The sequence below is a fragment of the Leptidea sinapis genome, chromosome 1, assembly GCF_905404315.1.
Source record: "Leptidea sinapis chromosome 1, ilLepSina1.1, whole genome shotgun sequence".
Taxonomy (NCBI): domain Eukaryota; kingdom Metazoa; phylum Arthropoda; class Insecta; order Lepidoptera; family Pieridae; genus Leptidea; species Leptidea sinapis.
The window spans coordinates 28,274,473-28,287,735 of record NC_066265.1 but is presented as its reverse complement, the minus strand read 5'-3'; the positions used below and the strand labels follow the sequence as shown (position 1 = coordinate 28,287,735).

Below are 13,263 nucleotides of genomic sequence, written 5' to 3'. Positions count from 1 at the left end.
CTTAAAAAATAATTTAAAAAACATAAACTTGAAATATGAGGTGTTGGAGAGTAAATGTAATCAAATAGAACAAAGCCTATTAAAAAATCAATTAGAAATATGTGGGTTAAAGAATGAAGATAGTGATGTGATGGGTGTCACGTCTGAAATTGCAAAAGCTTTAAAACTTAATCCCAATGACATCTTAAGGGCACATTGGAAGAAAAACCCTAAACTTATAAATCAAAAATTAAAACCAAACCCCATAATCTCTGTGACCCTTCGCGATGGAATCCGGGATCAGTGGATTTTAGCTTCCAAATCTGGATCACTCACAGCAGCAAATATTGGAAGGCAGGGAAACAAACTGTACCTGCGTGAATCACTGGCCCCCGCAACTCGCTTCTTATTGTGGAAAACGAAAGAGGAATTAAAGGATCTTTTTAGATATATATGGTGTAAAAATGGTGCTATATTAGTGCGAAAAAATGAAAGTGCAAAAATTATATCGATTCGATCAGTGGATGACATTATGAAGTTAATACCTAAAAAACTGTAAGTCTATAAATCTAAGTACTTTTGTTTTTTATCATTCTAATAACTATCTAAAACTTTAATATGGATAGTGACAACATTTTAGAAATAAGTTGCACTCACTGGAACGATTTCTGTAATCAACTACCGTTTGATAATAAATCTTTGCTATTATTTCATGTAAACATTCGTTCGATTGTCAAAAACTTTGCATTGCTAGAAAATATAGTATCAAATTCCTTGCACACAATAGACATAATAATGATAACTGAAGCGAATATAAAACAGGATATGAGCATGTTATTTCAACTAACAAATTATACACTTCAAGTACAGCTTAGGTCAAACAAAAAAGGAGGAGGAATATTAATGTATATTCATAACAGTCTGAATTTTACACGAACAAACAATTTCATTTTAAATGAATTCGAACATATAAAAGGAGAAATTTATTTACCAAATAAAAACAAATATAATATATGCGCTGTTTATCGACCACCAAACACAGACAAAAGAAGGTTTATTTACGAATTGTCATCATTATTATGTAAATATGGGTGTAATCAATCATTCATTATAATGGGTGATATGAACATAGATATCCAAAAATTGCACCCCATAATTAAACAATATTTAAACACTTTGTCTGATCTAGGTTTTTCATGTGGCATCAGCAATAATTGTACGCGTATAGAAAAATTAGGCAATAATATAACAAAGTCATGTATCGACCACGTCCTAATTCGTGATAATTCTAAGTGTGATATATACACAGCAGTAGTAAACGTTGCACCTGCGGATCATTCTATAATCGGTTGCGCGTTACTCGGTGCATTTGCACTTAATAACATGAATAACTCAAGTACATACACAGTTCGAAATAAGTTCACTTATGATAAAAGTAAGTTACGAGCTGAACTTTTGATGCTGGATTTGGAATATTCTTTATCCTACAACGACCCCAATGATATTATGAAGCATATATATAACAAATTTAATTATGCTTATAGCAAATGTAGAATTGAAAGTCCAACTAATATCACTAAGCGAAAATCATGTGAGTGGAATAATAGCCGTCTGACAGAAATGTGTAAAAAACGTGACAAACTTTTTTACATATGGCGTCAAGACATGAATAATGCAAAAATTATATATAATAAGTACAGAAATAAAACAAATAAATATGCGCAAAGGCTCAAATATACGTACACCATGAAAACAGTTTCGAATAATTTTAATAACCCCCGTATGGTGTGGAAAATAATAAACAATTTGACAGGTAAAATCACAAAAAGTATAGATGAAATTTTAATAAGATCCTTTAGTCTAGAACCATTACAATTAGCAAATAATTTTATACAAGAATTTGATAGAAATGTTAAGAAAATCACCAAAAAATGTCACTTCGGAAAACTGCTAAACCCTAATGTATATAATAACATTGCTGACCGCGCTATCTGGATTGGAAAAGCAACAAAGGAAGAAGTAAGTCAAATTTTAAAAAAACTTAATATTGATAAAAGTCCAGGTTATGATGGCATACGAGCCTATGACCTAAAATATATTTCAGAAAAGATGGTCCCAATATTAACACACCTCATAAACTGCTCCATTAAAACTGGCATTTATCCAGACCTGTTAAAGATAGGAATAGTACGACCAATATATAAAAAAGGCGAAAGGAATGATTACAATTATTATCGTCCAATAACAATTTTATCGAGCATAAATAAAATAATAGAGCGATATATTTGTGATAAAATAAATGCTTTTCTAGCCAAAAACAATATAATAAACGAAAATCAATTTGGTTTTCAAAAAAACAAGAATACTTCGCAACTTTTAGAAAAATTCTCTAATGAAATAAATGGTCACCTAAATAATAAACTAAATATATTAGTGATGTTTATTGATTTCAGCAAGGCTTTTGATGTTCTAAATTACGACATACTTTTTGAAAAGCTCTCGCAAAATGGGATACAGGGACCATTTCTTAACTTAATCAAAAGCTATCATAATAATCGTTGTACATCAGTGAAAGTATTTAACACTAAAAGCACTATGATACCTACACTAAGCGGCTGTGCTCAAGGCTCAATCTTAGGTCCTTTAGAATACTTACTATATGTAAATGATATGTGTGGTGTTATCACAAAAGCCTCAGTGTACCAATTTGCAGATGACACTTGTTTGGTTGTTGCAAACAAAAACCTTAAATTAGCAGAACATGATATGCAATCAGATTTCAATAATATGTGTATGTGGGCTCATGATGTCGGATTGGTTATTAATATTGACAAAACTAAACTTATGTATGTACATTCGTCTTATCATAAAACACAAAATGAACCCGCTATTATCGCCCACCACCACCGTTGTTTCCACAATCCAATACAGACGTGTGGTTTAGAAAATGTACAAGAATACTCATACCTTGGGCTTGTGATTGATAATAGACTCAATTGGGGACCTCATAAAAACCATGTTTGTGCTAAATTGAGATCGGTGCTTTGTAAACTTGCATATTTAAAATATAAGTTACCTTATAGTGCCCTAAGATTATTATATATGGCTCTGGCGGATTCCGTTATAAACAACGGACTAAGCAGTTACGGAAGGACGTACAAGTCATATTTAGAGGATATATACAAATTACAAAAAAGAATTCTTAAAACTATCGTTCCAAATTATTTTTATAAACACAAAGAAAATACGGATCTTGCACTATTTAAACATTGCAAGGTTATAAATGTCTTTGATAAAGTGAAATTCCGTATATTGTCAGATATAAATGAATCTAAATTCCTTCGAGAAATTCAAAGACTGCCTCATCTAAGACAATTTACAGGAACAAACATGTCATTTAAATTACCTAAATCTACAAATATATATGGCACCAGAGCAAGCAACTACGTCATTCCTCTATACTTAAACGAGACTCCCTTAGAGATTCAAAAATTATATATAAATAAAAATAAATATTAGTCATCGTTAAAAAAGTACTTTTTACAAAATCCTTCATTAATATAATTGTATCTGCGGTAAGCTAAGTAGACAACTAATTTGTAATTACTAACATTTAGCTGATAATTATTTTTTGTTTTGCATTTTATTGATTTCTATACTACTTTGTTTAAAATTGTAAGTTAACATCTTGTAATAACTGTATTAATTGAAAGTAATTGTTGTTTTCTTTTTAAATATTATGTAATTTAATTCTAAGCGGCTTCACACACAGATAAGCTTCCTAAAGTTTAAGTGTGTGTTATTATATTGTAAGCTATAACTATATTGTATTTTAAATAAATATTCTAAAAAAAAATAAAAATAAACTAAGTATTGAAACAATTATTTATTTTAGTAGTAATTTACATTTTGTATAGTGCAATAATTAAAATTCACTACAATATAATGTCCTTTTGCAGCGTTTAAAATGAATCAAAATGGCGGGGATTCGAATAACCTACTTTTTTTTACTACGACGTACTGGTAGTGTGGAACGCGCGTAAACGGAAATGTTCTTTTTTTTTAAATTCATACAGATACCACGCATCGAGCAATAAGAATGTAGCTGTCTGTTGAAACTCTTTGCGCATGAAGGGATCGAAAAAAATAACATAGGAGTGTTGTTATGAAATTCAGTACAACATTACAACACTCGTTTGGATGACGTAATGGTTATTAGAACATTGGGTGTTTTAATGTTTTCAATAAGCTAACTGTTTCAGAATCTTTAATAGAGAATTTAAAGCATGGGTGTAGATTAATAAATGGGAGAAACTAATACTCAAATATCATATTTTTATTTACATAAAATAATTAGTTAATCTGGTTTATTACTAGTTAACTTCGTTCAATTAAATAAAATTTGTTTTTAGACTTCTCTTTTTTATTGAAGTAGGCTTTACTTTGCGGAAATCCATAAATATCCAAATGATTTGAGTTTTCTTTAGTGTTAATTCCGCCAATATTTGTCTTTAAACAATTTGGCACGGGTTCCCCCTGTACACGAGGCATCCTCAAGACGTGTTGTCTCGCCAAAATTCAAAAAAATTTTGAGTCTCGTGCCAGATTTTGGCGAGATAGCACGTCCTGAGGAAGCCTCGAGTAGAGGCGAAACACATGTCGAATTGTTTAAAGACAAATATTGGCGGAATTAACACTAAAGGTCGGAACGCATTATAGTGGCGCTGCGCTGCGCGTCGCGGCAGATTTGCCTCCAAGAGAATATTTTGACGCGCAGCGCCGCGACGAGAATTCTCAGCATCAGATATATTAATATCAGTATCGGTATCATGATCGCTGATTTACGGAGGATAATCTTCTCTGATATGATATGTTGATCTTCCTCCGATCCGCTGGAGTCTTCTGTAATCAGTATGCTTTCAATAAAAAGAGCGAAAAAAAAGAATGCTGGGAGAGTTTCTTGCGCCGCTTCTTCTCTCTCAGAGAGCCATTTGTTTCTGAAGCGGTAGTAGTATCTTGTATATTAAAAATTACATCAAAAAGGATTCTAAAAGAATCGATTTTGAAAAAATTAAAAGCCTGCCTTTTATCAAATTTACAATCCAAGCCACAGTTTTTTATCTAAGAGTCAAAAATTCATTTGTAGGTTAACAATATTTATCCTCTTACATCCCAGGTACATCTCATTTTGAAATTATGAATTGAATGGATGGACCGTGAAACCGTTTTAAGACAATTTAGTGTCCATTAGTCTCCTGTTAAATTTTACCACATTTTAGTTTTAGTTTATCGTAACTGTTCTTCATTTTGACGGATATTAATTTAAAAAATATAATGGTGTCGTGTTTCTGTGTTAGATTGTGATGTTATCTACAGCAACAATCCTAATAAAGAAAACTTTTCACAGTGTTGTTTATTTTCGTAGAACAAATTCACTTGAATGTTTTGAATTACAGTTTATACACGCAAACACTCTAATTTCAAAAGATTATATTAATTAAAAAAATATGTGTTAAAAAATAAAATATTGTGTATGTGAATATGACGCCGTTTATCAATTTTTGTCATAGGGATTGTCTTAAAGCAAAATACGATTCACGAACACATTTGTAAAATTAGCACATATGAACATTTTAAATTTAGTCTCGTCGTAAGGAGGAGAATGTTAAGTGTTTGTTTATTACGCTAGTATAGTAAGTAACGACTTGTCAACCAGCCGCGGCCTCACAGGGGCCACGTCCGTACTAAAGGGCTAAATTAAATGTCCCGATAATACTACTTGAACTATTATATATTCTTTGGTAATACTCGCAGATGCTTGATGCTTTCACATATAATACCATAATCAAAGAGAATTTAAACACTACGTTCATATATTCTGTTGCCATGGCAATGTCTTACATCACAACATGCAAACTTTCACTTAGATTTTCTTCTGAAATAGTTATGTGGAGTTCCCCAATATAATTATGGATTACTTACAGATACCAGATGGGCAATATACCAAAACTATTTACACAATGGTAAGATTCTATAATAATATGTTCCTACCTACTTGTTCCAAAACCATAAGTGTTGAGCTGAGGTGTTGACCTAAAATACTAATATATTATTAGATATTAAAAAAGTTAAATTTTACTATGTAAAGAGTGTAGCTAATAGTTTAATTAGTCAACTGTAAATACAATTAACGTGGTAAGTATATAAAATAAATAATGCACATGCATTTATACGCGTTGTCCCCTCCATTTTTTATTTATTGGTCGAACAGTAGGTATTTGTTACAATTTATACAAATGTTGACAAAATGAGTTAAATGTAAGTAAACAAATTATCACTTGTGCAGTCCATCAGCTTAATAGTTCCTCGCCCATTACCAACGCGTGCGCAGGTTGGAGCTGACCCGTTTGATCAGCCATTTGCCAAAACCTACCTTAAGCAATCTTCTCCCATGCTGCTGCTTTTAAAGAAAATGTTACGAGATTGTTAGGTGCCTATGATATTATGCTTTTTTCTTTTTGAATTATTGTATTATTTTGTAAACAAAAATTTTTATCTGGGACCACGGCAGTGCCCCACCAAGTCGACACATACGGTTTCCGCCGCGTCAGTGTCATTCTGACAACTTCCAGGACAATCAGTGCGCGAAATTTAATTGAAAAATGAATTACTGTGCAGTGTAAGGGTGTCACAAAGCGTCTTATCATAAAAATTATGATAAGGAAATCACATTTCACACCTAAATACTATTTCAATTTTTTTAATTTAAGCTAATACATTCGTAAAATCAGCAAAATATTTTGTAAACAAAACAGACGCCAATAAAAAAATATGTTGCCAGCTATGAATGTACTATATACCCCGAGTTCCTCCGCTAGGATATTTTTTTATGTTTCTTGGTAGATATTGATAGGAGGCTATAATGTACGACGCCACATGATGTTATAAGTATTCAAAGTCAAAGTCAAAAAATCTTAATTCAATTAGGCTTAAGCTAAGCGCTTTGAATAGTCATTATAAATATTTCTTTTAAGTTACTAAATATACCATATGTTGGAAAAAATTGATCTCGTGAGAACATTAACGGCCACTCTTTTTATCCGACTTCAAAAAAGTAGGAGGTTCTCAATGCGTCGGTATGCTTTTGAAGTGAAACTTCTTTATCGACGTACTAGAGAAATTTTGTAGAAAATCGTCACGATTTTCATTTCATTTCATTTTAACTCGATCAATCGAAAAAGCGAGACGAAAGAGGCGCCGTTTTCAGCTATATCCGAGGTTTTCTAGGGCGCAGAGATCGATATTGGGATAATTTTTGAAATCCAAAATGCCAAAAAATTTTTAACGTATTTTGATTTACTTATTTTTATTTCTTTGGCTTAAATTGACACAGTTACAAAATATCTACAGCTTATTTTGTAATTATTTGCTATAACAACAAGTTCTACAAGTGTGCTTATAGCAGCTTTCATGAATTAAAAAATTACGACATCTCGTGAGCCCTGCTATCTAGCAAAGTCTTAAGACTATGGATTCTATATAATATACTCTTTCTACGAGCAAAGTCAAATAAAAACTGTAAATATAGGTAGGTACCTACCTATACCAGTACGGTTTGTATTGGTATTATGGTATGTTGATGTAGTACAAAGTACTTTGTTTCAGTAACTACCACCGCCAAGAAAGTGGTTATTCTCCTTTAATGTTTTTTTTTTTAAATTACAATTAAGTATTTTTTTATTTATTAATTTTTATATATTTAGGACTACCCACGAATTAATTTGAAATTACGCTTAAGAATTAAGATTATGTAACGATAAGACGATAATGACAGATAAGAATTAAGATTAGTTAACATGAGACTTTAACAATAAATATATAATCTTGAATTTTTTATGTTTGTTTATTCGGGGAAATATTCGAAACGAGTGAATTGAATCCATTTTGACGCTACTTTCACTGCCTGGTACTTAAATACCACCACATAAGGCATACAAGTAATATTTAAAGAATATAATTTAATGAAAAATAACAATAATCATAACTAGAAATAGATTAATTACATTGTATAAAAATACGCAATTATTTTTAAACTTTTTAGTGCATATCTTTTGAGATAGATTTTTTTAAGTCGGCTTTTTTTTTTATTATTTTTTATCTTGAATCTAAGGGGTTCTGATTTCTTTTTATTATTAGTGGTTACATTTCAATACACTACAGATTTTTTAATAAACACAGTGTTGTAATATACAGATGTCAGGTAGAAATAGCAACTTTACTTACATAACCTGAACTTTGACTTACTTAGTCATGGTGGACAAAATATATTAAACAGGATGCGGTATTTTCTGACTCCAAAAACTATAGTGTTTCTTTCTACAAGGATTCAAACTAATTTTGATCGCAAACTATTTTGATTTTGATGGCGTTTTTGGTATGATTTGTTTGCTAATATGTGATGATTTAATATAAACATATAATTTTGGCAACCGCGGGGCTAATGCAACCTGCTTGATAGTACATACCGGATAAGTAAGTGTAATGTCACCTAGACTACAACTGTGTGATAGTTTTCATGTGCTAAGCACGTGTACGTCATCTACCTTTGTAGTCTACAAGGGTATTTGATATAGTCAAGATAAGCGTTTACCACTGCGTATCTCATCGTATTAAAGTTGTTGTAAATCAGCCAAAATCGCGTCTGATTGATTAAATTGTTACAATTTTAAACTCGGAACAAAAACTTATTCATCTTTTTGTTTTATCGATTTCAGATCAAAGAATGTAGATACGAAGAAGCTATAAAAACCTTGAACGACGCGATGAACTGTAACCCAAATAGAGCCGGTCTCTCCTTGCTTGGATACTGCTATTATAGACTTCAGTCAGTTGTAGAAGCTGCCAACTGCTACGAGCAGCTGTCGGCTATGCATCCCGAAGTACCAGAGTATAAACTCTACTTTGCCCAGTCGTTACATGAAGCCTCAATGTTCGATGAAGCTTACAAAGTCACATTACAAATTTCGGCGCCCGAGTTAGAAAAGAAAGTTACAAAACTTCAATCAGCTATCAAATACGGAGAGGAAGACACTATTTCTGCAAAAAATTTAGTAGACTCCTACCCTCACGATGATCCTGATAAAGATATTAATCTTGGGTGCTTGCTATACAAAGAGAACCAGTATGAAGAGGCTTTAGTTAAGTTTTCTAGAAGTTTAAACATATTAGGCTTTAATTCACACCTTCACTATAACATTGCTTTATGTTACTTTAAGCTTAAAGAATATCCTCAAGCCCTTAAACATATTACTCTAGTGATTGAAAAAGGAATTCGAGATCACCCTGAGCTGTCTGTTGGAATGCAAGCAGAAAATTCTGAAGTCAAGTCAGTTGGTAATTCACTAATACTACATGAAACAGCACTCATAGAAGTGTTTAATTTAAAATCTGCAATCGAATATCAATTAAAAAACATAAATGCAGCCAAAGAAGCCCTATCAGATATGCCTCCAAGGCTAGAACATGAATTGGATGCTGTAACTCTTCACAATATTGCTCTAACTTCAATGGATATAAATCCTACTGATGGATTCGAAAAATTACATTTCCTGCTACAACAAGATCCGTTTCCATTTGAAACATTTGCAAATCTACTTATATTGTATTGCAAATTCGAATACTATGACTTAGCTGCAGATGTTCTGGCTGAAAATGCACAACTTACGTATAAATATCTCACACCGTATCTTTACGATTTTCTTGATGCTATAATAACTAGCCAAACGTCACCTGAAGAAGCCTTTCAGAAATATGAAGACATTGCCTCAAAGCATACAGAACAATTAAGAAAATTAACTAAAGTAGTGCAAGAAAGTCGTTCCCATGGGGACAACGACCAAGTCAAAAAAGCCGTAGTAGAATATGAAGAAACACTTGAGAGGTATATTCCAGTTGTAATGGCTCAAGCAAGAATCTATTGGGATAAAGACAATTATGGACAAGTTGAAAAGATTTTCCGAAAATCTGTGGAGTTTTGTAACGAATCTGACGTTTGGCGATTAAATGTAGCACACGTGTTATTCATGCAAGAAAACAAATATAAAGAAGCTGCTAGTTTTTATGAACCTATAGTCAAGAAGCAATATGATAATATATTAGAAATAAGTGCTGTTGTATTAGCAAATCTTTGCGTTTCATATATTATGACGTCACAAAACGAAGAAGCTGAAGACATTATGAGAAAAATCGAAAAAGAAGAAGAACAGCAAATATTTGAGGATCCAGAAAAGAAGTTTTATCATTTATGCATAGTAAATCTTGTGATTGGCACGTTATATTGCGCTAAAGGTAATTACGAGTTCGGTATCTCAAGGGTTATTAAATCACTTGAACCGTTCAACAAGCGTCTGGGCACTGACACATGGTTTTACGCAAAAAGATGCTTTCTATCTTTTCTTGAAAATTTAGCGAAACATTTAATTGTAGTAAAGGATAATACTATAAAAGAGTGTTTACAGTTTCTAGAAGGATGTGAAATTTACGGCCGACACGTGAGTACTGTGATAGAAAGCTCATACTCAGACGACGCCAACAACAAAGCTAAGCAAACGGTCACGTATGAAGCTCGTCTGCTTCGTTACATGTTCTATAAGTTACGCAGCATCGATGATTCGGTTACTATAAATAAGTATGAAGACTTAAAATAAATAAAGCTTATTTCATTCAAATATTTTTTTTGTGGATTTGAAGTACTGACTACTAGCGAGCGTACGGGTCATCTGATGGTAACTGATCCAGCTAGAAGCACACAGAACCGAATGTATAAGGTGAAATTACAGCCTTAAAAAGAAAAAGATTATTAATTGTACAATTATATAGAATCCTTGTGGAATAGAGAAACACCTTTGTGAAAGAGCACCTCACACTAGAAAACAAAGAGTTTCTTAAAAAAACTAAAACTTTCGAGAAGAAAGAAGTATTCAAGTGTTTCTGGTTAACTGATCACTGGTCTTTAGCATTTAAACGGGAAAAGACCTAAGCAAGTTAAAGTGATATCCAACATAACGTCTCAAACTACAGCCACACTTAACACAAACAGAAAACACAACATATTTCATTTCACTTACTACTGTAATCACAGACATTACAACATCATCTTAGAGTCTAATACTAATCCACGCACTTTGATCAAGTTATCATAACTCAGTCTCATAACTATAACATATTGGTAGACTCTTCAAACTCACATTACCTAATTCTTAAAGCTTGTTATATCAAAACGTACCAAAACCTACGAAGTTCGCCAAAATATTCAAAACCATGTATGTACTATGTAATCAGTGTTGATACAAATTCAGTGTAATCCTAATCATGTGTTAATGTTCACAGAGTCATGGTTAACTACATAGTAGTATCTACGACCGTGAAATTTGCGATAATAGATACTATATCATGCGTTGAAACCTTGAAACGTCCACATAGAAATTAGGCGGTGTATATTGTATATTCTTCAAAAAGGTTCAAAATCTTGCACAAATTAAAATTGAAAACAAAATTTATGAACGATGCGGGACTTGAATCCGCGACCTCTCGCGTTCCGTGCGAGCGATCTTCCACTGAACCAACCGTTCGAGTGACGTAACGTTGATAAATCTAAACAATTTGTCATATTTTTAAAGTGTCACTTTACAAAATTTAAAATAGTGTCGAGACGGTCGCCTAGAACCGCATTAGCTCAAAAATTGTTTACTCCAGAAATTAAATGTACTCGGAATATGTGAAAACCTGTATAAATGATTCACCTCATATTATATGAAGAAGCGTATCCAGTCATTTGTGGCCGGTAGCGCCGGAAGTAATTTCGTGTCAACACCAACGGGCGTGCCACAAGGGTCTTTCCTTGATCCTCTTTTGTATAATACCTTTTTTTCGTCATAGGAAACTCCGTGAGGGCTAAAACGGCTTTAAAGTTTAGAGACGACAAAAAATCTTCATCAGAATACGCGACAGCTATGACTGTCACAAGTATATATTATAGGTAGAATAGGATTTATTGAAAATAAGGAACGAAGAAACGAGAAACGAGACGAGCAGGATTAGGGCTTCCAATCCCGCAATACCTCCGAGATCTCGGTATTGCGGGATCCCGCGCCATTTTCCAATCCGGCGAGATGCGGGATTACGGGCGCGGGATCCACGGGATTTGCGCGACTGAAAAAAGAGCGAGATAATCTGCGTGAAATAGTATTCTTAATAACTCAAGCTATTAACTGTTTCCTATTTTCGTGAAATTTATTGATACATCCTTTTAAGGGTTCATTTATCATTCACGTACAAACCCTTAAAAGGAATACCGCCCACAACTGTGGAAGCAGAAAGGTCATTTTCTGCTGCAGGCTATATTGCGTCTAAAATACGCAGTAGTTTGGCAGACGACAGTTTGGACATGTTGTGCTTCCTTCGCAAACATTTTCGGTTAAGATTAAAAGCTGACAAACTAAATTTTGTACCGGGGTACGTTAAATATGATATATCGCTAGGTCGAGATATCTGCGTCTCCGTAAGGAAAACGCTATAATTAAACATCTTAATGCGATAAAATATTTTACACACACACAAAATCAAACAATTTAAAATAAAATTCAGGTGCTTCATTTCAAGAGCACGCGTCATCGGTGTTTGGCGCGCGCGCGGTCGATGTCGGTTTTCTACTACCAAATATATCTATAATCTACCCAATATATCCTTCTATCCTTCAGCTCGTTATATCTTGCCATATCCTAAATAAATAATATCGGATACATAAGCTAATAAATAGGGTTACCACCGTATAGTCTCATGTAGGTATTATTAGGCACCGTGTACAGCGTTACATTCTAATCAGCTATTTCATGTTTGGATTTATATACCTGGCATAAACCACCATACTTTTCTTTAAAAATCTTTGACTCTTTTATATTTAAAAATTAATAAAACTTATATTAACTTTGTGAGAAAAGCGTAATTCAAATGTAAAAATATAAAAAAGCAAATCTATTGACAAACTCGCAGGACAAACTAAATAAAAAAGCTTAGAAAACCCATATTTAAATTTTCATCTCTTTGGTTTTCATATACTTTGAAACGCTTCCGGATTTTCTCTATTTCACTAATTTATTTTGATAAGATTCGGTTTATACCAAGGATATTTGTGCCTTTTATTTTACGTTTTGGAACACAAATTGCAAAAATATCGTTCAGAGTATTGTAAAGATTTGAAATCATAACATTAACATCATCACTGGC

General features: G+C 32.8%; 1 protein-coding gene across 1 annotated transcript; it reads left to right on the top strand.

Moving 5' to 3' along the window:
* The first annotated feature begins 5,866 nt into the window (after positions 1 to 5,866).
* On the top strand, positions 5,867 to 10,817 carry LOC126969974 (tetratricopeptide repeat protein 30A). Its single transcript, XM_050815623.1, has 2 exons — positions 5,867 to 6,002; positions 8,754 to 10,817. Exons 1-2 carry the CDS (start codon positions 5,949 to 5,951, stop codon positions 10,683 to 10,685), a joined length of 1,986 nt encoding a protein of 661 aa, XP_050671580.1. The 5' UTR covers positions 5,867 to 5,948; the 3' UTR covers positions 10,686 to 10,817.
* The last annotated feature ends 2,446 nt before the right edge of the window (positions 10,818 to 13,263 follow it).